General features: G+C 39.3%; 1 protein-coding gene and 3 long non-coding RNA genes across 6 annotated transcripts in view; 2 read left to right on the top strand and 2 right to left on the bottom strand.

The window, feature by feature from the left end:
* Positions 1 to 642, top strand: part of LOC104917606 (uncharacterized) — a 48,351-nt gene extending 47,709 nt beyond the window's left edge. The window contains exon 4 of the long non-coding RNA XR_014881094.1: positions 481 to 642. This is a non-coding gene — a long non-coding RNA (uncharacterized LOC104917606). The remainder of the gene's footprint in view (positions 1 to 480) is intronic.
* MICU2 (mitochondrial calcium uptake 2) overlaps positions 1 to 26,516 on the bottom strand; it is a 129,930-nt gene that overhangs the window by 67,475 nt on the left and 35,939 nt on the right. The window contains exon 1 of one of the 3 annotated variants that reach the window (XM_085216180.1): positions 1,416 to 2,422. The exons of the other annotated variants lie outside the window; for them this stretch is intronic. Within the exon in view, the coding sequence (XP_085072306.1) occupies positions 1,416 to 1,451 (36 nt within the window). The 5' untranslated portion in view covers positions 1,452 to 2,422. Of the gene's footprint in view, positions 1 to 1,415; positions 2,423 to 26,516 lie in introns of those variants that run through there. 3 annotated transcript variants of the gene reach the window in all.
* The window catches only part of LOC146545795 (uncharacterized), a 28,387-nt gene continuing 18,293 nt past the window's right edge, over positions 16,423 to 26,516 (bottom strand). Inside the window, exon 2 of the long non-coding RNA XR_014881097.1 lies at positions 16,423 to 26,255. This is a non-coding gene — a long non-coding RNA (uncharacterized LOC146545795). The remainder of the gene's footprint in view (positions 26,256 to 26,516) is intronic.
* On the top strand, positions 17,153 to 24,368 carry LOC146545796 (uncharacterized). The gene is made up of 3 exons (XR_014881096.1): positions 17,153 to 17,200; positions 19,684 to 19,792; positions 23,993 to 24,368. It is a non-coding gene; the product is annotated as an uncharacterized LOC146545796 (long non-coding RNA).

Here is a 26,516-nt window from a genome sequence, read left to right as displayed (position 1 = left end):
GTTAACTTGAGTCATTACTGTATATCGATTTCAACTCAATCCAATTTGAAATGATCAAAATAACAGAAAACGTAACTTAACCTCAGACCCTGCTGCACATGTTAGCATACCTAGCATGCATGATGAATGCATGGAGGATAAAGCTTGGAGCTCGAAGTTTAAAAGTTTCATATGATGCAATGATTTAGAGAAAAAAAGGGTCTTGACAAGACATTCATTTGATGCAAATACGTGACTTACAGAAAGCTGAGGACTTGAATATTGAAGAAAGCTTGTATGTATATTTGAAAAAAAACAAACCTGTGCTTTCACAGTATAGAATGTGAGCCACTTATGCAGAATCTCAACAAAATGCACGAGTTACCAAAAACAACACTGAGGTAAAGATGAAAGAAAAGCAAAAAGGTCTTATGAAATGATTTAATCTATATCAGTTTTTTCAACATTCAATTTTTTATTTTATTTTTTTTTACCTGTTAGAAGAAATCTGGACATAAACCAGGGAAGAAGAGAAAACAAGCACTTACTTGGAACATGCAGAATCTATGCTTTGGAGAAGGATGGTCTGATCATAGCCCAGAAGAACGATCACAATGACATCCAAGTTCATAGAATCCTAGAATCCTGAGCTGAAAGGGACCTTTAAGGTCATCTAGTCTGTCTCCCCTGCAATCAACAGGGACATCCGCAGCTCGATCAGGTTGCCCAGGGCCTGATCCAGCCTCACCTTAAAAGTCTCCAGGGACAGGGCTTCAACCACATTTTGGGGCAACCTGTTCCAATGCCTCATCACCCTCACTGTAAAAGACTTTTTGCTTATATCCAAACGAAATATACCTTCTTGAAGAGGAGCTTAAAACCATTTCTCCTAGTTCTTTCACCACAGACCCTGCTGAAGTCTGTCCCCTTCTTTCCTGTAGCTCCCCTTTAGATACTCAAGGCCGCTGTCAGGTTACCTCACAGCCTTCTCTTCTCCAGGCAGAAAAGCCCCAGCTCTCTCATCCTGCACTTGTAGGAGAGGTGTTCCATTCCACGCATCATTTTTGTGGCCCTCCTCTGGATGTGCTCTCTCCCACTCTTTATGTTTAGACCAAGCTGGTGTACACACAGCAGGTATTCTTCTGTTACTAGAACTGTTCTAAATGCAGAATAAAATTGGATATAAGGATAATACAGAAAACAGCCTCAGTTTGAAAGGTTTTTAAATTTCACAATTCAGTTCTAGAACTCTCATTCCTAGCAGAGCTTGTTTTTTAAGTAAACTTCAAAAGAATTCAGAAACTAACACATTTCCACCATCAGAACATAACAAAGGCAGACAAGGTCCACAAGCTTTAAAAAGACAGAGAGCCAACACATTTAACAAATCATATATTTACACCTCAACTTGCAAGTTATCACACTGCACTACTTACCAATTCCACCTCTGTGGCTGGGATGCCGCTGAGCATGCAAGGACTTAATCACAGAACTGTAGAATCACAGAATCAGAAAGGTCGGAAAAGACCACTAAGACCATTTAGTGCAACCATCAACCCACCCCCACCATGCCCACTAACCACATCCCTCAGTGCCACATCTCCACATTTCCTGAACACCTTGAGGGATGGTGACTGCACCACCTCCCTGAGCAGCCTGCTTGCACAGAGTACCAGGGGACATGCAGAACTGTCTGCTTAAGCTGGGCATACAGATTTTTAAGGCTTCTCAATTCGACAGAAGTTTGCCTTATATGTGTGTTTGCACACATATGAAGAAAACACATGCCCCTTTTGGATTGCTTTTCTCTTTGTTTGGAAAGGCAGAAAGTAGCTCTATCTGATCTGTTCTGAACTATGTTAAGAGAGAATCCATTTATTACATCACAGTTTAACATCAGCTTAACTGCACTTTGGGACTATGTAATTCTGATCTGAACTACTATTCCCAAATTGTGGGTACAGTTGTGGTCCAATCTATGACAACTGCAAGGTGACAAATTTTTACATAATACTTTATAGCTTTTAGAGCTTTTTGCTGTCATATTGCTTGATTCTGTAACAACTGTACATACAGGAGAAAATGGTTAATGGCTTTAAGAGTAGATCACGGATAGACAAATTTTTTTGTTCTGAACTGGGAAACTTATGAATCCTGGAAACACTGCAAATAAGTAGGAACTTACAAGAGAAAACAAACTGCTCATGGAATGAATGGTAGACTGATGGAAGAGAGTGCATCCCCAAAAGCAAGACTGGGAGAAGATGAGAAAAAGAGGAGACTTTCCAATAGAAGAAATAAGCAGTACAGGTTCACAAGACAACTAAGGGGATGAAAAGCTGAGGATAAGGGAATTAGATCTGACACAGTAGTATGCAAGCAGATAGTCCAGAATTTCAGTTAAAAGAAAAAAAAAAAGGTTAAATTAATAAAATAGTATATCTCATAATAATATTGTAACTAAATGGATGTATTGTGTTAACATTTAATGGCTGTTAAATATATATGTTAAATATGTTCATAATTAAATATGTACATGTCTGTGTATGCATAAAGGCAGCATGCTGCCATGGTGTGTTGAGGCCAGTGTGTGCACTTCTGAAGAAACACTGGGCACAGACTGCCTCCCTGTCATCAGAAACGACTGCAGTTTGCTTATTTCCAAAACACTTTCCAGAATATTAATGTTTTTGTAAGCACTATTGTTCACATGTTTGCACCTCACAAATGTTTTAAACAGTGGCTGAAAAAGCAGTGCCTTCCAGAAAACCACATGGAGAACAGTCTCACCACAGCATGCTGCCTGCCAGATGTCATTACTCACTGAAAGACAGAGACTGGAACCAGCCAATTTTTAACCTGAGTGCTCTGAATTCACTCTGCCAGGGGATGTCCATCCCAGCACTGGTCACACAAAGCACCTTCGTGGACTAAGAGACAGGTTTCCACATAAAGGATTCAATGCATCTCAAACCAGGATGCTTACATAAGGCTTAGAAAAGCTCACATGGCTCACATCATGCTCTCAATAAAAATAATAACAACAACAACAACAAAAAGATGACAATGTTAAGCAAGCATCATTTAAGCTAGCGATTTTTTGATCTCTGTAAATGAGCATTTCTATTTAGTAAACCTGCAAATACTTTTATAGGACTTCTTGTGTCCTGTATTATGAATCTATTCAAATTTCAGGATATCCCTTTTTGATGGTTTAGATCTAAAGAAAATTCAGTTCAAAAACACAGTGAGTCCTGGAAGAAAGCTCTACTCTGAGACAGAAGCAATAGGTTTGTTTGTTCCTCATAGAGAGACAGAGCTCCACAGCCACAGGATTTGCAGGTTGGAGCTTGAAGGCTCCTGTTATTCCACATGTGCACTAACAGTACCACAAGTTCCTGTACATCATGCCAACATGGATACCACTCATGCATTGCTATGATGTCTGGGCACAGTAAAGAGGCTTAAAAAACATCTAGCAGTCAAGGAATTAAAATTTTTTGCAGTAGGTTTTGTTTTGTTTTGTTTTAATGAAAAACAAAATAGGGAAGGGCATGCAACTGCAGCAACTCTTACTATACATACTGTGAGATAAAAAAGAAATGCATAAAGCACTGTCTAAAATAAAGAAAAGCCCAACTAATTGTCAATACTCCAAAAACACGATTCCCCTAAGAATGCATATTTGGGAATCCTACATGTGACAGATTGCTGGAAACACAGGAATACAGTGCTGGGAACGAGTCAGAATTTCCTTCTGTGATAATGTGACCATTACAATGCTAATCACATTAATGCTCCCTCAAAAGCTTGAAAATTTCCTCGAGGAAAGGGGGAATCCAGGCTTTTCTCCAGCCATTTTATAATGACATTTTCCAAGACAGATGTGCAAATGGCAAAAAGAAGTATTTGAATTAAGAAAACACACAAAGCAAGGTATGCTCTGGGTTCTTCTGCATAAGCTATCAAAATGAAAACTGAATAAATACTTAACGGAATCTGTCACTATGCACTCTATAAAAAAAAGTCTTGCATTTTTTAAACCTCATTTTTACCTATGTTGTATGAAGGTGATTCCTCAGTTCTCAGAGAGTCTGGTACTTAAAAAGGTGGCATAACTGATGAGGAGCTAACGGATTAGGTTGCCATAGAAAAGACTTACCAAATCTCTTGAAGCATTAAGCAGCATCTGTGAAGTGTGAAACTCTTCCCTTTTGCATACAGCAAACTAACACTATTAGATAAAACTTCCATTGTGGTAAATTAATTAGAGAATAACAATGTGCAGAGAAAGAAAAGAGAATTCCTTCAAAGCTTTCCTTCCTTTCTTTCTCCCTTTCTTTCCACTTTTTAGTAGAGGTTTGGCCACATCCATGACAAATGGCCATCACCACACTACATGGGTCAGCCTTGTGCTTGGGGGACCCAGCAGGTCCCAGGAGGGACCCAAAACCAACATCCGCGTGTCCTCCAAGATTAATACAGCCATAACAACAAAGGCACTTTGGCCACAAGAAATGTTTATACTGTAATTAAGTTGTAAAGTTATATTTATTTCTCCATAAAGTTGCTGACTTCACTTCTAAACAAATCATTTGTTTTCTGGAGGAGTGAATGAACTCGTGACAATGCCATGTGTAAAACTCGCATGGCTCAAAACACACTGTATTTTCCAATGACTGCACTTATTTTTTCTAGTCTTGCTTATTTTTTTAAACTTTCTACCTATGCAGAATTTTTCTTCTAAAACATTTTATCTGACACAGAGATAACACATAGAAAGAATGGCTACAGAGAGGCACTGGAGAAACCCACAGTTCTGCCACCGCCTCTCTTTAATTAGCAACTTTCATCAACACTGTCTTCTATTTTCTCAGTGTTCTAAGTCAAAAGACTCAAAAAAGTGACGTTACTCAGAACTCTCTAATTCTTTTCATTCAAGTTGACATATTCATTATCAATTAAGAAGCATTACTGTCTCAAAGGATTTCCAAAAATTTGTGCAGTATTTCAAGTCCTGAGCAGAATACAGAATGCACCATACTCCAAGCTGATAAGAAGGAACTCAGCAGATTGCTGCGTAGGTCAGAACTTTTACCATCAGATTCTGGCAGCTCCTAGTGAAAAAAATCCTGCATAAAAAAAACAGAACAGGTGACGACGTTAAGAGCACCGAAAGGAGGTAACAAAATCCTGCATTCACTGAATTCTTTACATTTATAGATACATTTCATTTGCAAAGACAGGATGTCTCACTGTCTCAGAACTGGGCATCAAGGACATGGCTGCTCATGATATTAGATTTACATTAGAGAAATGTGAGATCCATCTTCCACTGAGTAGTTTCAATCACAGTTATCCTGAAAGTTGAAATAAATTCAGGATGAAATACTGTAACGTAACAAATACCTATTTCTAACGACGCCATTACGCAGTGCAAACCTGCTGCATTCCTGATTACCACAGAGCTGTGAACCCACCATTTTTTACTACTGTTTATAAATTCCAACCTCTGATTTGAACTTCCCTTCCATAACGAAAGCTCGGGTGTGCATTACTTAATCCTCCTTCCAAAGCCCATCACTGCTGCACCATTAGCGCATCAGCGAGGTCACAACAAAGTGTTACTTTCTCCTCTACAGCACCCCAATCTACCAAAAAAACCAAACAAATCCCCAAACACCAAAAAAAAAACCACCCCAAAAACCCCAAGCTCTGTAGCCACTGAGTCATCTGCTTCTGTGTGACATTCCCTGTAGCAGAGGTAAAGTTGTTTTCAGCCATCCTGGCTGTATCTTGAAGTACTTTCTGCAACAGTAGTGCACTGCAGCAGGTCAACCAGCATCTGCTGGTTTTCTTTTTCAAGACCTCTTTGGTTCATTTATCACAGCTGGCACCTTCTTGGAAGCAACCTGGGCTGTTTTTACAAACACTTCTTGTCTTTGGGAGGTCCAGAACTCAATCTGATGCAATTCTCCCTTCTCCTCCTCTTCAGAATTGTTAAGGTTATCGCTATCTCAGGCTTCGTTTGTGAAATAGTTTGAACACATCATTTAATTCAAGAAGGAAAAACTGCATAAAAACCAGATTGCAGAGATTAAGTCAAATTAATGCTGTATTTATCCAACCTTTTTTCAAACAACATCTCAGAAATTCTGAGACCTCCAGCATGCTCACATTCTTTGAAGACAGACGGCCTGTTTGTAAATGTTTACAGTGCTGACTAAAAATAATGCAAGTTAGTCTTTCCCTCCTCCGCTTGAGAATATTCACCATCCAGCATTACAATTTTAAAGCACAAATTCATGACGGATTTCTAGCTGATGATCAGGCATGGAAAATAGACTCATCCTGGAGCTGTACTGATACTTATTTCAGCATACATCAAGAGAACAGATTTCATCTTTCACTGATCTGTTCAAGCCTTATAAAATTGGCTTTAGAAATAACTCACACAAACAATGAAGACTTCACCACGCTAAACACATTTGCTAATTTAAGGCACTGCTGAAATTCTCCAGAATAATTTTTCTGTGAGAATCAATTCCATCATCACAGAATCATCTTAGAATCATTTGAGCTGGAAGGGATCATTAAAGACCATCTGGTCCAGCTCCCCTGCCATGAACAGGGACACCTCCAGCTCCATCAGGTGCTCAGAGCCCCATCCAGCCTGACCTTGAGTGTCTCCAGCGATGGGGCATTCACCATCTCTATGGGAAAGTTCTTGTGCTAATTCACTATTTGCCATAACATTTCAGGATGACACACAGAGAAAGGACTGAGAACAGGTTAAGAGCAATGAATGGGCTGGTTGGACCCACCATAAAGAACATAATCATAAAAACGTTTATTATGTTTATTACGTTTATTACGTTTATTAAACGGATATTATCTATTTATCTATAGCACCTGAAGTATTAAAGCCATTCCTTTCATAAAACACAAAAATGCAACAGTATGTAACTTGCAACACAAGGAAAAAGAGACAAATGTATTTAGTTGTGTCCTGCCCACCCCACTCCCACCCATCTGACTCCTGCTTATTAACTGTGGAAGTGCCCATTTTTGCCATGAATAGAGAGATGCTATTTCCCCTGCAACTGCCAAACTTGAAAAAGGTTCTGGGGAACAAAAAATTAATAAAAGAGCTCTGACATCAGTAGTGAGATGAGGAGAAACCAATTACAAGGTTGGCATTAATGAGCTCAGCAAAAAACCTTGTTCAATTTGAATGGCAGTGAAAGAGAAATGCAGATTGCTGAGGTCTCCATTGCATTGTGCATGTGCTCAGCCAAGCTCCAGCTCTCCTTGCTACCATCTGCTTTTGGGCTGGGGACCTTCGGGGAACATCTGCAGGAGCCTCAGGGTGCTCCTTACTGCAAACAGACACAGTGCCACATCAACACAACACTGTCATTATGCTTTAGCATTTTTATTGGTCGTGAAAAACAGTGAAAACAGCCAGCGCAAATAAAAGTCAGTTTGTAAACTCAGTAATATTTAATTTTTTCTTAATGGGGAAATGTTTGGAGGATACATATGACATTAAAGCTTATTAAAAAATACTCATCTGAAGTAGTTATACTGGTGTCCTTCTCACTGCAGGAGAAGTGCCCTGGCACACCTTTGTCCCAGCCCTGCAGAGCCCTGACTTGCCAGATCGGATATTTCAGCTTTGTGACCTGCCAGCAGATGCATGGGTTTGAAAAGCACTTCTATTAAAAAAAGCAAATAAATGCACACCTACCCAGTAAGACTTAGCTCATGCCTCTAGCTCTGTCTCAGAAGTATTTTAAAAACATTTAGATATATGCCTGAACATGGGCAGAGATGATACCAGAAGGAAGGAGGACTGACAGCACAAGCTCAGAGCTGAGGTCCATTTCATTCCTGTGTGTTGGCGCTACAGGGTCAGAGCATCTGAATGAGCATGATGCTGTGCTTCAGCCCCAACAGCATGTCTGCATTCATTCGAGCAGCGGCCATAAGCAAAAACTTAGAAAGGAATAAAAATATTCCTTCAGTATTAAATCTATTTTGAGCTCTGGGACATCCTGAGCTGGATGTGGTTTCTTTTCATTTCACGGCCCTCAGTTATATCACCTTCTGGCACATACCCAACATCTCCTTGAGTCCATGCAAACTTCTAGTGACTTTAATGACTTTTGGCACAGAGTTTCACACAACTATTGCCTATTGTGTAGAGCTGCACAATGAATAATAGACCCTGGGAATGTTCACTTTAATTCAAATTATAAGCTAGTGTTGTGACTAAGGGAAACTTAAATGCAGCTGATTATTTCTCTCTCCAGGATAGACATTTAACATGCACAAGTTTTTCAGCCTCATAGTAGAGGTAAAAAAAAAAAAGCCTCTGTAGGTACAGTTTCCATATCATTTCACGAACTACTAAATAATAAGATGATATCACCACAATCTTTTTCATTAATGATCTGTCCAGGGATATAAAACTTCAATTCTAGGAGAAAATGCCATTTCTTTATCCCACTAACCAGTCCTTTAAAAATTCCCTTTTACAGACCACCTCTTAAGTCCTTTCTTATCCATTTTAATAAACATTACTTAACAGCTCTGCACACTGCCAAAATCCATTATCTTAAGCTGTAAATTGATAGCTGGAAAAAAATGCTTTAACTTTGAGCTGAATAAAAGCATTGTGCTTGCTATATATTTTGTTTTCTTCAAAACTGCAGCTGCACATTTCCAACTAAACGATACATGCTTGTACTCAAAACTGATCTACTTTCTCACACTTTGTTGATCTCATAGATCCAGCTCAAGCATTTTAATGATTGCAGAACTGTTCTTAAAGTAACATCTGAAGCTTTTCAGATCTGTATCTAATAACTGTATGTGCTACTCTTCTTGAGCTCTTGGAAACAACGTGAAGTGACCTTATTTTCAGAAGTGGGTCAAAAGCAATGCAGTTGAAAAGCAGGTTTTCTTGTATTTAAATATTAAAGATTAACATGTTAAAAGGCATCTTTGGTTTAGAATCATTCCTGAAGTGATACAGTAATTGGGGGCTGGTGGTTCTACAGTCACAGCAATAACAGAATCCATTTTGGTATCCAAATGGTAGAGATCCACAGCAGATTACTTCTTTTCACTGACTCCAAGGTGATGTAAGGACCAGGTTGCTCAGCAAGGTATCTAAGGGCATTAAATATAGATGAATAGAGAATCATGTATCTCTACCATAGCACTAATGCATTGCAAGGCTCTGAAAAACATCTGGCTGAAAACAAGGGCTCATTTGGGAGGACAAGGGAGGCAGCGCAGATCTGTGCATGGGTCTCTTTGCTCCATCTCCCTTATTGCTTGAATTTACTGTTTAAGTTTCCAGCTTTTAGCTCCATTAAGTCAGTTTTCTCTTTGTGGAGCCTCCTGCAGAAGCACTTACAGATGGTTCACTCCCAGCCCATCTTCCGTGTGCCTCCCATCACACACGCCGCTGCAGACACTGAATGATTAAGAAAAAGTAGCACTGCTTTTACACGGTTTCTGGCAAGTCACAGAGCCTGTAATGACCTGCTTTAAATGGATTACACCTGCATTTAGAGATCCTTTACAAAAAGCTGATAGTTTAAAGGATGAGTGGAAACAACACAATTGGAATTTAGTTTTTATTAACCTTATCCTAAATTCCAGAATGAAGCTTCTGTAAACACGATCTGGTTGCCACAATATGCAGCACAAAGTTTTCCCTACCAACAAATCCATCTGCTAGCAGTTCCTGGGCAGATGACTAGAAGTAGATTTTTGACATTACGGAGGATGAGCACTGGAAAACAAAACACTGTACCTAACTGTCAAATTGAGGTTTTTCCTGCAAGATCAACTCCTTATGATACAGATGACAACCGCACAAAGAACTTTTTGCATGACACATACGAAATCTTTGTCAGCATTAAGTGCAGAAAAGCAATATCTTTGGGTTATTTCCGAAGAAAACAATGAGCCACCTTGCAATGCCTGTGCTCTCCATCCTGTGTGAGTGGCACAGCATAGCACAGCTTTACTCACAGATGTAGCAGCTCCTGGCTTCATGAAATATTTTTGAAGGCATACACATGGCTGGCTGAATGCCAGCTGACACTTGCACTATATTATCATGCAGGAATTAATCACAGAATCATAGAATGGTTTGGGTTGGAAGGGACCTTTAAGATCATCTATTTCCACCTCACACCTCCCTCTAGACCAGGTTACTCAAAGTCTCATCCAGCCTGGCCTTGAATGCTTACAGGCAGGGGGCATCCACAACCTCTCTGGGCAACCTGTGCCATTACTTCACTGCTTAAGAGGAAGCACAATAGCCATGCACACATTTTGCTGTTTACAGAGCTCCTGGGTTCAGTAATTCCCCTTCTAAGCTCTTCCACTCCCCTGATAGTCTATATATAATGTATATGAAATTTTGACATTAGCTTTGGAGGCTCTATATTTTGGTTTCAAGACTAACTGCCTGAAGAGAAGAACTGCAACATCAGACATTCAGTGTGGAGTTCTGTTGTGTACCTCCACAAAAGTTTTCCAAGAGAAATAACCCAGCATATGGAACACAGAGATTGTGGGAGAATATTCCTCGCCACTACAGACAGGTGAAAACAGGGCAACAGCTCCAAAATTCATACAGCTGGGTATTAAATGGGGTAGGTTCCCAGGAGGAGCTAATGATTTACACCACATTGGACAAACTCCTTTTTCCAACGGCAGCCCAATCACCCTTTGGGTTTGTTGTAGATCCAGTGATACAGACAGCTAAGTTAAACTCAGAGTAATTTCTTCTACAGAACTAAAGTGTAGAGTTATCCCTTGAATTATTCACACGCTGCTTTACTGCTGCATGTAAGCATGAAGAAAAGAGAGAGCTAAGTCTTCACTAAACCAAGTGGTGAATCTTTAAAAAAGTTTTCTTACATGAAATAGTTCAATTGCTTTAGAATATTTTCTCATCCTAGCTAGGGTTTTGCCACTTACATATACTGTGTATGCCATATTCTTTAATATCCATGGGTTTTTCCCTCCTGGATTTTTTAATGGAAGAGCCCAACTTGACAAAGCAGCAGATGCGCTGAATTCTAGAGTCTAGAACAAATCTCCAGACCTCTGGCACACTGTGCATCATTATCTCAACGTGGCATCACAGAGGCACTAAGCAGTCAGCCTTAGCTTCTGGTTGCAGCGCTTTGAAACATAAAAATGCTTGGGCGAATGAGTACGTTATTCCTAATACGTAGCACGAAGAATTCAGGTGCTCCCCAATGCATTTAAATACAGTTCTGGCAGATGTAGAAGCATAATTCATAGATAGAAGTAGTTGCACATCCGTGTATCCCCTTTAAAAGCTACAATCACTCTGAAAACCCTGGTCATCCGAAGTCATTGTAAGAGAGGACAGAAAGACATGCCTGTCTGAACAGCAGTCTTATCACTGTCACTCTTTTTAATTCTCTATACCAAGTCCACAGAACATATATACATTCTGTATACCAACAGTCTTCCTGAAATAATCTACTCCAGACGCTCACCACTCTGTGAAGTTCTAAGCTGTTCATTTCTACTCTGTTGCTCCACTTTTAAGATTATGCCCATTTTTGATCTCATACAGAGAAAGGACAATATCACCTTCCCTATATCACCTTCCATAACCTTAACACGCAAAATATTTATCTTTGTTCCAAGTTTTGCCCTCTTTCCCAGACAATCTGCCTTGTACAGCATGGCGACCAACACTACGCACACTGAGCCAGATGGAGCCTAACGCTCCTGTAACTGTATAGCCTCCTATTTTGTGTTTTATCCCTCTGATACAACCTAGTAACTCACTTCTTGCAGCTGTGCATAAGCCTCATGGTTTCAATGATTTTTCCACAATAACCTTCAAATCCTTCTCCTAGTCAGTGTGCTGAATGATTGTTCCATTTCTGCACACACTGTGTTTCCTTGGTTTCTTGCTCCCAGACTAATTATTTCACATTTTTCCACAGTGAACCACATTTGCCAGCTGTTGGCCAAGTCACCTAAACAGCTCTAAATCCTTTTATATCTGATTGTATCGTTCCTAATTCACTGCTCTGAATTTTACTACAAAAAAAAAAAAAAAAAAAAAAAAAAAAAAAAAAAAAAAGTGGGGGGGTTGGGGAGAGGAATAAAGCTCTGTGCACAAATATACATGTATATTACTTATATGGGAGCCATATGCATGTGATCAGTATAATTTATCATATGGTTTTGCAATCTATCAGGCAGCTTTGCCCACCTCACTCGCATTTTTCCAATAATCCATCTCTGCTGGGACTAGTTCTAGCACTCCACACTTCTGAGCAGCTTCATACAGCTGCCATGAGAAAACCTGCCACAAAACCCTGCTTATTTTCCCCAAAGTAATCCTGCCACTTCAAATCACACTTACCTGGAGCTTAATATCCAGCCTCAAACAGTCAGCACTGCTCTGTCTGGGATCTGTGACATGTTCGTGCCTTTTTTTTATGAACCCTTAAGGATGAGTTGTGAACCAGGTTCATCAAACATCCACAAACTCTACCTATTTAACATACACAAAACATTTGCTTCCAAATCCTAATTGCTAGAAAACTACTAATTTATCAATTTTAAATAGCAACATTGTGTTGTGTAAAACAATTTTTAATAACATTTATACAATTTCAGCTTTCCTTCCTAGTTACACTATTGATGTAATGTCATAAGAGTCTGCTCATCCCACCCCAGCAACAAACGCTGACTGCCTTAGTGCCTGCATACAGGGACAGATAAATTACCAGTGACCATACAGCCTGGTCTGTCAGTGCATGTGCTTCTTCCTAAAGGAAAGCCCTGAACTGCCTTCCTCATCCTTTTCTAAACTCTGGAAGCTTAATGCAGGACTCTGCTCTGCATTAGAACAAAGCAATATCAGCACTTCCATTTCAAAGTGCATGGAGCTAAAACACACAGTTAACCAGAGCTCTGTCACCTTCTGACTCATCAGGCAAGTCTGCCAACGAGTAGCTTAAAACCTCCACTGTTGCTTTATAATGTCCCTTTTCTTCAAAGCTGAAGCATCAGCCACTCTTCAGCTATCAGTCTGGAATATTAATCTCAAATTAAACAAACTCTGCATTTTTTTTCTAGAAATTTGAAATAGCAATCTGTGCTGATACATCCTGACAAAAATGTTTTTAGGATGTTTTTCTTTAATTATACTTACAGCTGCTGCCAGAAATTCATTAAGGCTACAGACTCTGAGTCACTCAACCACGATTCTTGCCAATTTAGTTTTTGATGAAGCAGTTTTCTCCTACTTTTTTTTTTTTAATTTCAAGGTATTTTATTTTATTTAATAAAGTAAAACATGAATCAACAGTTCAGCATTTTATTACAAACCATTTAGCATATGTTACACTCAGATAATGAAGTCCAGCCACCTTCTGTAACATCTCTTGGCCAATGTCTCCTTTTCATTCATTCAGATTAAAAATTGAAAAGACATTTCCCTTATTGAGCACTGAAGTGTTACATTAGCATCACTTCTAAAGTGACTTATGTGCAAGAATTTCAAAAAAGGAGTTGATAGAAATACTGGGGCAGGCTAAAAAGTGGTCTTAATTTTCATTATTTTACACTATTTTCCTGGAGCGCAGAGGAAATCAAGCTCTGCCACTGCCATCAGCCGTAGCTCCAAGCAATGTGCTGGATGAACGCGTTTCATTTCTGACTTCATAACTGGAAGAGTTAATGCGAGCCATTGCAGCTTTGTAAAAATGCTCTCTAGTAGACTATAAAGACGACTGCCCCACCAGCTTGAAGGCATGAGCAGGCTGACACGACTGCAGCTGGCCCTGCACACAGAACCACTGCACACGGTAGTATTACCAGCCCAGGAATCTGGGCAATGGATGGAATTGGGCCTACAGACAGACAGACAGCTACCGGACATTCAGTAGGTCAAAGCCTTGTCTCAGCACTGGCAGAAGCCATGGGAGCTGGGAGGACACCAGCTGTCCCACACTGTTGTTTCTGAAGTATGGATGAGCTGTATGGGTTCTGAGCTTCACGTACGGTTGAGTTCAGGGATGCTTCTGGTCTAGTTAGTGAGTGCTCCAGTGGTATCTGTAAAAGCAGCGACAACATTCTGCTGTTACATCTATCCTATCACCACAACAGATGCAATTCCAGCTTATTTGGTAAGGAATAAGCTGCTTCAGCCAGGATGGTGTTGAAAGCAGAACTACTGGCTTTGAAATGTCTCATCTGGCAACACATTGGTCTCTACCAACCCTCCTACACAATTTCATCAAGGTACAGAAGTGTGTTTTCATTGCCAAACATGCACTACAATGCATCACAATGGTTACCACAAAACAGCCTATTTCCTTTTCAGCTCATCTTTGATAATGACAAAGTGTTTTCAAATTTTAAAACCTGATGAAATATACGTAATGCAGAAGTTTGTGCCTTTCTCCAAAGGGAGAGAACTCAGGTTGACATGCTTGACGTATTTGACTTCCTTTCCACAGACCACTAAAATGTTATAATGGAGAGAAACTCCTTTACATAATGAGTAGCAAGTACAACTCTGCCTTAAAAAAACAAAAACTCACAAGGAACCAAAGGAGCACAGTTAGAGAAAAAAAAAAATCTTACCTTTGGAGCATTTCTACCAAATGGAGAAAAAATGAGAAAAATTTAATATGAGACAGAAACAGAAAAAAAGTAGGACTGGAGAGGACCTCCTGGATCATCAAGTTGGGTCCTCTGGTTACCTCTTTCACAAGCCACGAGGCATATTTAGAAGTCGGAATGGACAACACGGGGTGAGTTTACATGTGTTCAAAGTACAATTATCTTGTATGATTAAGCCTAGGGCTCCTGAGGACTTTTTAATAAAAATCACCTGGGTCATTAGAGGGCTCGCTCCCCCTGTAGCTGCTTTGATCAGCAGCCACATAGTTATCACCCACACTCATGTTTTTAGCATCCAGCACTTCATTTAAATGGCTAAAAGAGAGCAACCATTCCTTCGGATTTATGGTTTCAGAAAACCTAGAAAATGAAAGATAAGGTACTTATGCTTATATTTAGAGACTTTCTTCATGGTCATAGGAAATAGACATGAATGTGTCAGTGTTTCTGTATGATAAGTAGGTGCTTTTACTCCTGAGTAGAACACAAAACAACAGTGCTGTATCCCATCTTTCCCTATTTAAAATGCAGTGAATGCTCAACTATTTTAACACATTAAACAAGCCACAATAATACAGCTTTCATATTTTATTTCAAATAACTTTATCTGAAGGCACTGAAGGGCCCAACCTGAGCAGCACAAGCGGCTGCGGGGCAATGTGAAGTGCACAGATTGAGCCTTCTGCATGTGGGCAGCTACCACCCATCAGCTGATCCAGGTAAGCACGGCACTTGAGTTTGTAGCTCTGGGTTTGAAAAGCAGGACAAAACCAGAAACTCCTCCTGAGGCCACCAACATCTGAATTTCTCTTGGTATGAATTCTGGGAACTCTGGATGTAGGAGAGTACATAATGTACGACAGCTGGCAGCTCATTACTCAAATATTTTAAGGCAGAAAAAAAGGAAAGCAAATGTTTCTCACACACTGGAAAAGGAAAATTCACTCTGCAGAAGAATAACAACAGCCAGTTTGTGACAGATCCAATCACAAGCATGACTTCTGAAAATGTGAATATCAGTTTCCTGAGTTCTAAATACAGCACTTAGCAGATAAACAGTGTGTCAGGCAGCTACAGTAACATTTCTACTCTGAAGAGACTCTGCTACATCATCACTGACGTATTATGCTTCTCTAAGAACAATTTTGTTACTAAATTGCTGTGCAAAAAAAGGCAGAAAAGCATGAATGTTATTTTAGCAAAGAGGTAAATCTTCAGTAACAAAACTAGCAACATGATTACAAGGCACAAACCTTGAAATAAGAAAGCTCGAACTGGAGGTAAATTCGAAGCTAATCCCCAATCTGTGCGTTTGTTTGCTGGAAGAGCGGAGATCTTGCCTCAAAACGTGGCCCACTACAGCAAGACAAGAAGATCAAAGTCTCTTTTGTCCAGATTACACCTGATGGCTGTTATGGTGCTATGCTGCGTGCAAGCAAAACTTCAAAGCACTTTTACGGGCTCTTACTCCTTTTCTCTAATACATACAACAAAACTCACTGTATTAGCAGTTTCGATTACCTCTGGATTTCTCTGAGAATACAAATGCAATAGTTTCAAATTAGCATTATCTGAACAACCCTTCAGAGCAACCAGGCCCTCTGCTATGCTCATTCTTTACACATCTTCCTGCTCAGGAAACTAAGGGATCTAGTCTAACATTTCCTAAAGCTTTACCTCAACTTTCTGTACAAAACACTGTATCTGCATAGTATTTTGTAATCTTGTGAATTCAACTTTTTTTTTTTTTTTTTTTTTTTTTTCATGTGTGTGTTTTCAAACAGAACTCATAGAAGTGCCTTCACTTCCATTTTCAATTGCAGATGCTGAAAACTACAGAGACTCAACAGCTACTCCTCCAGCCTTCCTCTGCTGGTGAGGAAAACAAGCCTCAAATTCATAGAACTGTATCTCGAGTCACTACTTACAATCTTTTTTTTTTTAAATAAAAGAAAGAATAAATTCAATTCCCAGGTAACATTATTTTAAGACACTAGCTATGTTCAAAGTGAATCAGGTATTTAACTTATTAGTCCAAAAACAGGTAGTGAGAAGTATTTTGGGGAAGAAAACACCCTGAAAAGGCAATGGGAAAAGAAAACAGCGTATGTCAAATAACAGCACAGCCTAATCAGCACCAGAAAAGCTTATTCTATGGATATTCCAAATATAACAGGATGGGCTGATTATATCTCAGATTAAAATAATTTGTGATATAGTAATTCATTTTGATATGGGAATGATGTAGGTGTTGTTAGAATAACCCAAGTTTTAGTGGCCTCATTCTGAAGCATTACTCTGCTCCACTTCGTGAGGAATGTGAAGTTAAACCCAGCTGATGTTGGTTCACAGTCATTTACCTGGAGTGACGTGAAATTTCATCCTGCTCCAAGTGGGCAGTCATAGGTAGCTGGAGAAAAGTTGCTTCACCTTTTTTTCCCTGCTGGAAAACTGGAACATACTGTGCCAAGATGCTAAGGAGTATGCCCTTCACCAAGGCTAAAAGAAGGTAAATTTATATTTATCTGTTATACTAAACACAGAATCTCTTTTTTGTATGTTTTACCTACAACATGTTAAATTGGTGGGTGTTTCTGGGACTAATTTAGTTTCCATTACTAAAAGTAATATTAAGAAACCCAGAGTGTTTTAACAGCTTCAAAAGACCTAAGAACGAACAATGAATTAGTCTCCCATTATTCAATTAGTATAGCTAATTGGTAATTGCATGATTAAAAAAAAAAACAACCATCAAATGAGTGCAATATCCTGTTTGAAAGATTCATATTTTTAGAATCCGAACAAGACTGAACTTCACAAACAGTAATATAATGAACATACTCCTTGTAAGCAATGATTTGGAGCTGTACAACTCTGTGGGTTTTGTACCTCATGGGTTCCACGTTTGCAGATATTCACCGCAGTTGATGCAGGGCAGTTGGACTACATCACCTTTAAAGGTCCCTTCCAACTCAAATGATTTTATCCTATGATTCTTCAGGAACTCTTCTGCAACTGTTGCATGAAGAACATGGGAAAATTTGCTCGTGCAGCTGATGAGTGAGACCTAACTACAATGTTCCCATGCTCGTGGTTTCAATTGCTGCAGGATAACAGACTTGACAGGCCCTGCAGGCCCTGCTTTGATCATTGCCCTTGTCCCATGAAAGGGAGCTGAACTCGGCCTACCAGCAGCACACAGAAGATGCAGGCAAATCCTGCATATCAGAAACACTGCAATGTGTTTGCCATTTTATTAATTCAATTTCTCAAGCAATTAGTTGCACAATATGCTTCTTCATCTATGTCTGAAGGCCTCTTGCCATTTTCAGTTTCTCCAAATTTATGAACAGGAATATAAAATCTATTTCTGTAACAGCTCTAAGAGAGAAAATTCTGGTTATAAAGCAGTGGAAAAAGCCTCCCAGGGGCTGCTGAGCCAAGCTTTCATCTGATCATAAGAGATCCAGTAAGAAGTAACAAGGCCCTCCTCATGCACATATCTCTGAGGGCTTTCTAAGCCCTGGATCCCAGTTACAGAGGAGATTGTCTGCACACTGGGTGGCTGCCAGCTCCAGCAATGGGGCAGGGCTGGAGCAGCCAAGGCACCTCCGTGCTGCAAGCACGCCAACAGATGATGGTGATGCGGTGTTGTTATGCAACTGGGGAGAAAATTAAAAATCACATAAGTAGTGTCCTTGGCCCTGAAGAATATAGGAAGCTAAGTTACAGCAGTGAAGTATAATAGTGACTTTTCAAACACACTACAAAAGGGAGACTGAGCATCAAAGTTTCAGCTTGAAAAATTAAAAAATAAAATTAGAATCAGAGAAATTTGCCTGACAGACAAGACTGCTTCCTTGCAAATATATAAAAACAGAGCATCACTTCACATGAAGAACTCCAACAATTCACATCCTCTTCTCCCCTCCTTGCAAATATTTTGCACGTGGGCATTGTTAGACCTCTTCCCATACCATCCCTATCTATAAGGCTAATTAGTGTGTGCTCTAGTGGAACAAGAGCTACAAAACCTAGCGATCAAACACACTGCATGTACAATGTATTCTTCTGTAAAATAGAGAAATACATATTTTACATGTCATCAACACAGAGGGTGGTGACACTCTGGAACAGGTTGCCCAAGGAGGTTGTGGATGCCCCATCCCTGGAGGCATTCAAGGCCAGGCTGGATGTGGCTCTGGGCAGCCTGGTCTGGTGGTAGTTACCCTGCACACAGCAGGGGGGTTGAAACTAGATGATCTTTAAGGGCCTTTTCAACCCAGGCCATTCTATGATTCAGCACTACGGTTAACATACACACTGTGTTAATTGGTTCCTGTCCTCAACAATTAAAGTTTCCTTTTTAAATGCTGGATAGCAAGTATTTAATTGAAACACTAAAGCATAAATTGTGCAGTGCATTAGCACGAGAAAGTAAGGATATTATATTTAATGACAGGGAAAACTTTCAAGATGCAAAATCTTTAAGAATTGAGACAAAATACACTTCACCACAGCAGAGGTTATTTTATAATTTGACATTTCAGAACAATAGCTTGGGAAAAGCGGACATAAATTTGCTATAAACATAGCATCCCCCTTTTAAATTGAACCACAAAAGGACACTGGTGCCAGGCAGCTTCTTCAAACACTTCTGTGATTTGGTTCATCCCAGTGGGAGGCTCTGAAGAGCACAAGTCAGCTGTGTAAGCCCACACAACTGGCTTTTAGAAGACAAATTTCAGGACAGAAAAAAAGCCACTGACTTGTCTTTATAATTCACTCAAATTATGACTGGGATATTGCAGTTACCATTATTTTCAGTACCCTACAGCAACACAGTTACTTTCAAAGAATGTTTATTTAATAATTCCAAGTTACATGGCAAGTTACAAATGTACAAGATTATTCTGTTACCAGTTCTTTTTTTTTTCTTTTAAGACATCAAAGCACATTTCTGAACATGCACACTTTATTTTTGTACACAAGGAAGCAAGAAGCATACCACAGATTGCCTCCCTGAGAGCCATCATTCTCCATCAGAGCCATAAATCAGAGAACAAACTGAGACGACAGCAATGGTTTCAGAATGACGAAGGTGTGTGAGATTTCTTTCTCTGTCCGAGACAAGGAAAACTGATTTTAATCTACATATAAAATATCCAAAATGCATGCTTTAAAAGCCTTTCGCTCAGACTAACATTTATGTCTGTATCATGTTTTATTTAAAAGGAATCATGTCCTTTGATCCTTCTGTTATTAAGAGTTAAACTTTGGGCTGATGCTTTGCATACATTTCAAGCATGTTATGACTGCTGGGCTATTTAACTACACAGGGATTATATGGGAAGTATTACAGGAAGTTTGATCTTTAAAAGAAAAGCACAAACTCAATCACCTTTGCAGAATTGATTTTTAAGGCTACGGTGGATTTCTTTTGACAATTTTCAAAATGTTTGCGTGAGATTTACAGGAAAAACAAAAAGGCAAAACAAACTTTTATTAAAGTCAGACAGGAACGAAGGGTGGTGAAAACTGCAATGTGCACTTTGGTACCAAAACAAACATTTATTAAACACAAGTATGGGGAACTCAGATGTACAAATCAGTAAAATGAGGCATTCTACATTTCGGCTTATGGCCATAATTCTATTAGAAAATAATTTTTCATTTTGTTCTGATGAAATAGCAGAAACAACACCCTCTTTAAAGAAATATATATTCTGATTTTGTAGTCCTTTGATGATTCTGTTTATCCTACCAGTAGGGAAAAGTTAGCAGAAGGAACATGAATGCTGTATCTGTAACAACAACTAAAACAAATGAAAAAATGAAGAATACATTTACATTTACAAATAGCAAAGCTGTAATAATGATTCTATTGCATCATTAAGGTGGGAAAAGATATTCTGAAAAAACCCACTGAACTTACTGTATACTACTGTCCTAAATTATAGGGCATTGGTTAACTGTTTTTTCTTTTATTATTATTATTATTTTGCAGTTGCTGATCAGTCTGTAGGTAGATTGCATTAACAAATTTTAAGAATGATCGGATTATGTAAAAAGAACCATTGGCCCCAGCCAGAGATTAAGTAGTCATGTCACACGTTTTCTATTCTGCCACCTTGAAAACTTTTTCAAAGCCATTCTAAATCCGTATGAGGGTTTTCAAAGCAGAATGCTTTCAAAAACCATCTGCAAAAGAAAGCACGCTAGAAATAAAGCAGCCAGCTATTTTAAAAATTTCTGTGATTATTAACTTTTAGACACCCACAAAAGGCCTCAGAAAAGCCCAACTCTACAGCTATTCAGATACTTAAAAAGCAATTTGAACAAAATCTTTCAGTACTTCATTGAAAGCATAAGCACAAATCCAATTTGATAGCTGAAAAATGTAAAATACCAGTTAATAATATTCACTTGTTTTGAGCTTCACACTGCAATCAGTATTTAAATCTTTGTTAAAGGTTACAGGGTACAGCCTACATAACAGCAGAATTAATGTCCCTCATCTTGTTTGATACCAATTCACTGGGACTGAATGCTAAACGTGTGTGTGTGTGGGGGGATGGGGGGGAAGACACTCAAGCCCTGCAACTTAATGTAACCTTCTCAAAAGAGACAGAAATAAAAGAAGGTAGGTCTCAAGATTCAGTAAGAAAGCAATCATGCTATAGATATTTCCAAAGAGAAAATACTATGAACCTCACTGGAATTATACTGCATTTTGTAATTTTTTTTTTTCCCTCTAATTTCAGATTTTAACCAAATGGATCACTGTATCTCTAGCAGGGCTCCGAAAAGCAGAGTTAGCTGATATAAACCTGTGCACAAATGTGACTCATGGGTGGGAGTCACCTTCTTGGCATCCAAGACTTACTGCCAAGCAGTCCCCTCTTATCACTTCTGGCAAAGCCATTTTTCACACACCCTAAGGCATAGAAATCGTTAGTTCAATCAAAGATTAATAGCTGTCTTCTTCTTCATGCCAGAGACTCCAGAATAAATCTGCAATGTGCCATTTCCTAATGGACCACCTCAGGTGGGATATCGGGAATAGAGTCTGCACCAGAGGGCGGTGGGCATGGAACAGTCTGCCCAGGGCAGTGGGCACGGCCCCGAGGCTGGAGCTCAGGGGGTGTTTGGACAGCACTCTCAGACACAGGGATTGGATGTTGGGTGATGCTGTGTGAAGCCAGGAGCTGGACTCCATGATCCTTAGGGTTCCTTCCACTTAAGACTTCTTTAGCCTTACCTAACTCCTTATCTGTAGGAGTGTTACGTAGAAGAGAACAAGACTGCAAGAATGGACAAAACACCTTGCTGTTTCCACAATAACCACTATAAACAACTCCCAGTACAGAAACATAGTTCACATTTCCTTCATGAGTACACACCAAAGGAAACAAATGATTTCATGGAGACCATAAAATGGAGTCACTAACCAATGCAGAGCAAGACAAACTCACACAGCTGAAAACAGAAGCTGCCAACTACCAGCAGACTACTACTCATAACAAACAAAAAGCAAACTAGAGCTCCTCTGTCTCTGCCCTTTCAATCTTGACTTACAAAGGAGACTTACAATGTATTTCCAGAAAATAAGCTAGCAAACAAAAATTTATAATTTTACAGTGCTCTACATAGAACAATGTTAATACCAACACTGATCTTATGACCCACACAGTCCTCCACATATCACTTTGTGTTAAGCACAGGTTGTAGCTCACTTTGCTTCCCTGTTCTCTACTGGCCAGGAACACTCCCTGACAACACATCTTCCTGCTCTGCAGGTACCAATCAGCCTTTTCTCTTAATGTGTCTAACTGACATTTTTACATTATATTCAGAATCACTGCTCTTCAGTCATTTTGTTTACAGCACATCTGAGGAATGTCTTAAATGATTAAGGTGTCACATAAAATGCAGATATCACAGTTACACCACCTATGAGCACCTACTATGATAGGCAAATAGAAAAAGGATAAAATCTTCTAATCTTACCATACTTGTCAACAGAAAAAATGATTGTAAACTGTGTTAACTAAGTTAGACAAAAGTGTAATTACGATGTAAAATCCTTATCTCTCTGCCACAGGATACACTCCTTTGCTCATTAGAAAATGTAATCCTAAAGACAATCAAACTACATTCAAAACTGAAAAGCAGCAAATTAGGCTCCTGTAAGTTTTCCATCAGCGCAGCGGCCTAACCTACACCCTTCACCTTAGCAACTCTGCTTTTCTCACTTGCGCAAGAACCAACTTTTGATGGAACCGATTGCCAATCTTCGACTGGAAAAACTGGAAAAATGGTTGTGTATGGACCAAACGCAGCTAGCAACAGAAGAATGGATTTTTAAGCTATAGTACTTAACAACTGCAGCCTTTCTTTTCATTTGATTTTAACACTGAACTCTCAGTGAAGGATCTGATCATGGTCCAAATTTGCCTTTTGTGTTCAACAGCATACTAACACATGAAATGCAGTGGTGTGATACTCATTAAAAAAAAAACACCATTAAATCACCAAAACCAGAAACAGAACGTAATTATCATAACAAAGTATTTTTGAAGAAAAATGTAAGCTTTAATAGAATGCTTACTCTTTGGAGGTATAAATCATATCCTAAAAGACTGCAAGACACACAGTCAACTAAACAGCATTCTTAATTATATCTTAATGCAAAATGCCCTTTGTTCCTAAACACTCTTTTTATCATACACCTATTTTCATATCAATGATGCATTAACATTTTTGACAAAGAGAGAAGGATAGGTGGGCAAAGTACAAAGCCATAAAAAGCGAGGTGTATCATGGCTGTTCTGTAAGCAAAGCCCTCCAGACATCACGGTATGCTGATAATGCATATATTACCTTTCTGCCACTAACCTTTTCTTGACTAGTTCAATTCACAGCTCAGTTCCAACCTGATACCCACTCTGTGATGCTTTCCCCTCTTCCCAGGAGCACACTGACTCACAATCACCCCCTTCCCTCATCACAGAAATTCTACTGCCTACCCCATTCCTTGCACTGTTGTTTCCAATCCGCCGTTCAGCTTTTCAAACAAGAATTCATCCTCTGGTCCTGCCTTGCATGTCACGCAACTGCCATTGCTGCAAATATTTTTGTTTCTACATAGAAAAAGGTTAGGGAGGAATTTATCCTTTAACATTCAGTACATAACAATTTCACTGCAGGAAAATAACAGCTAAGGTTATGAATTACGTTCAGTGTTTTGTTTAGCGTCATCTTCTCATCCATTCTCCGCTTTTTTTTTTTTTTTGCACAGAATCATAAATATTGGAAAAGACACCCAAGATCACCTAGTCCAACTCTCCACTCATCAGAATCATGCCCACTAAACCATGCACCTAACTGCCAGATCTACGCATTTCTTGAATACCTCCAGGGACAGTAACTCCACCACCTCTTGGACAGCCCGTTCCAGTGCCTCAACACTCTTACTGAGAAGAAATTTTTCACAACATCCAACTAGAACATCCCATGGTACAACTTAACGTCATTACCCTCCATCTCTCTCTTTTCTCTTTTTTTAAATACAAAAACAATTCAAGCTTTGCCATCAATTGTTAGCACTGGGGCTATTCCACTATTCTACTGCATTTCATACAGTACCTTTTTTTTTTTTTTTTTTTTTTTTTTTTTAAGCTTTTCAGTGTCTGTATTTCTGAATAGTCCACTTTGCAGAACATCAAAGTCACAAAAGGAAGGATTCAAGAAACTTCCTCAATTACCACTCATAGTTCAGTGAAAACTTGCCTTCCCTCTTCTACACATACAGTAGTTACATGATTGTGAAAGTTTTTTCAGTTATTTTAGTATTCTAAAATACACTTCAACTCCCGCAGCTCTGCAGCATTGCACCACCTTCACTCCATAACTGCTTTAAGTTAGTTCTTGCAATAGCACGGCCCTCCGCCATTTGAGCTAAGGGAATAATTGGTGGATTTGGTAGGATCTTACCCTGGTTAATCGAGGAGAACAGAATCCCAGAACTGCCATTTTACAGACCAGACTTTCCAGCACGCAGAGTCCACAAGGACTTCCTGCCCCATTCCTCTACTCTGCATTGCAGGGGCTCCCCTAACAGTCCTATGTTCTCCATCTCATCTTCATTGAACAGTTTTGAATAACTTCAGCCTTAGACTGGCTCTTGGCTCAGAGAATTTCAGAGTGAGTAGTTACATTCTGACACATGGGAACAACTGGAAATAGGTTTATAAAGAACAATGTTGAGTAACATTATCTGTCAGCAAAGTGTAGGAGCTACCTGGAAACCAACTTCGGACACCCTTTAACTTTCATGAGCAAGTCCTGAGAGCACAACTGCTGCCCCAGCTCCTAGAAGCACACAGATATGCTGGTATTTATGCTGTTGGTTCAGAAGTAAAATTTCACAATTTATCTGTCTTCTGTCCAAGGTATGTACTTACTGCCAAACAACAGGTATTTCATCAAGTTGTATCACAGCACCACAATTTAACAGCAGAAGCACTGGAGGTACATCCAACTTGCTTCTCTGCTGAATTTGATACAAAGCAAAATTAGTAAATTGCCAGTAAAGAGAGCAGTCATCAGCAGATGGGGATACAATGTTTAGACAAGCTAATTTACTGCTTCATCAAAACACGACACTGTGTAGGAAATGCTTCTTTATAGTGGAAAGGTGCATATGTTATGGTTAACATTTCAAGATGTGGTGAGAGTTGTCCATACTGTCCCATCTTCTGCCATCTACCAGCACATGACAGGAGTGGTTCTGATCTCCTTCAAGGAATCCCTGAAGAGCACTGCAAGTGTAATGATTTAAAACCCATGAAACACCTCTAGTCTGTCTTCCTCAGGCCTTTTTAGCTCCCTGCTCACTTGGTTGATAATGCAATACATGTTATGAGAACTGTTTTACAAAAGCATTTCAAGGGTTCCTAAGAAAACAAAGACAGAAATGCTAATGGACACCCAGTCTTTGAGAAATATCGCTGTTTCTTGGACAGACATTGTATACACATAAGGGTGTTTCAGAAACATCAGTGATAATGAGCAGTTTCAAAGAAAGATGGGCAAAATACAATGCGTTTGCTTGGTCCGGCAACTTCTATCCTTGTCAGTAAGGAGAATGCCTATTTTTGGAGGCCATATGTAGTTTGCAGTCACTCTGGTTTTGAAAAGTAAAGGCTCTGCCCCACAGATGATGTCCCAGATAGATCTGATGCAATCCATAATATGCAATGGCTCCGCTCTGCCACAGGGTGTCACAAGTTTAATAATGTTTAACTAGACTTCAAAATGCTGCAAGTGGAGATGACAGGGAGAGTCCAATTACAGCTTAACACAAGCTATTACCTCAGCTAAACTCATCAACATCAGCAGCTGTGAAATTTGTTACAAATTTTCAGGATCAATAGCAGCTACTGGCAGGACCAGGAGGCAGAGAAATTACGGTATTTCACCATATGGATCCACTTGAATTGGCTCCTTGTACTGAAAGTATTTTGTTTTCCTCCTGAGATTTTGCTCATATCTGGAAAACACTGCCATTAAAAATAATAAGATGTGTGTCTTCAGAGTAATCACCATTTCTTACTTCCAGATTCAAAGAAGATATAATACTGAAACTATAGCATAAATTACCAATACTTAGACATATGCTAAATTTGAAAAGCAACCATCATGATTTCAGTACTTGCCCTGTCTTGAGCTAGTTACATTTTGTGATAACAGAGCATTAATAGATTGCTCCAGAACTAATGCCTCCTGTTTATTTCCATGGAAACGACAACTTATACAAAGAG

The sequence above is a fragment of the Meleagris gallopavo genome, chromosome 1 (assembly GCF_905368555.1).
Source record: "Meleagris gallopavo chromosome 1, MGAL_WU_HG_1.1, whole genome shotgun sequence".
Taxonomy (NCBI): Eukaryota; Metazoa; Chordata; class Aves; order Galliformes; family Phasianidae; genus Meleagris; species Meleagris gallopavo.
Note: the sequence above shows the minus strand (reverse complement) of the source record. Positions and strands in the feature narration are given on the sequence as shown.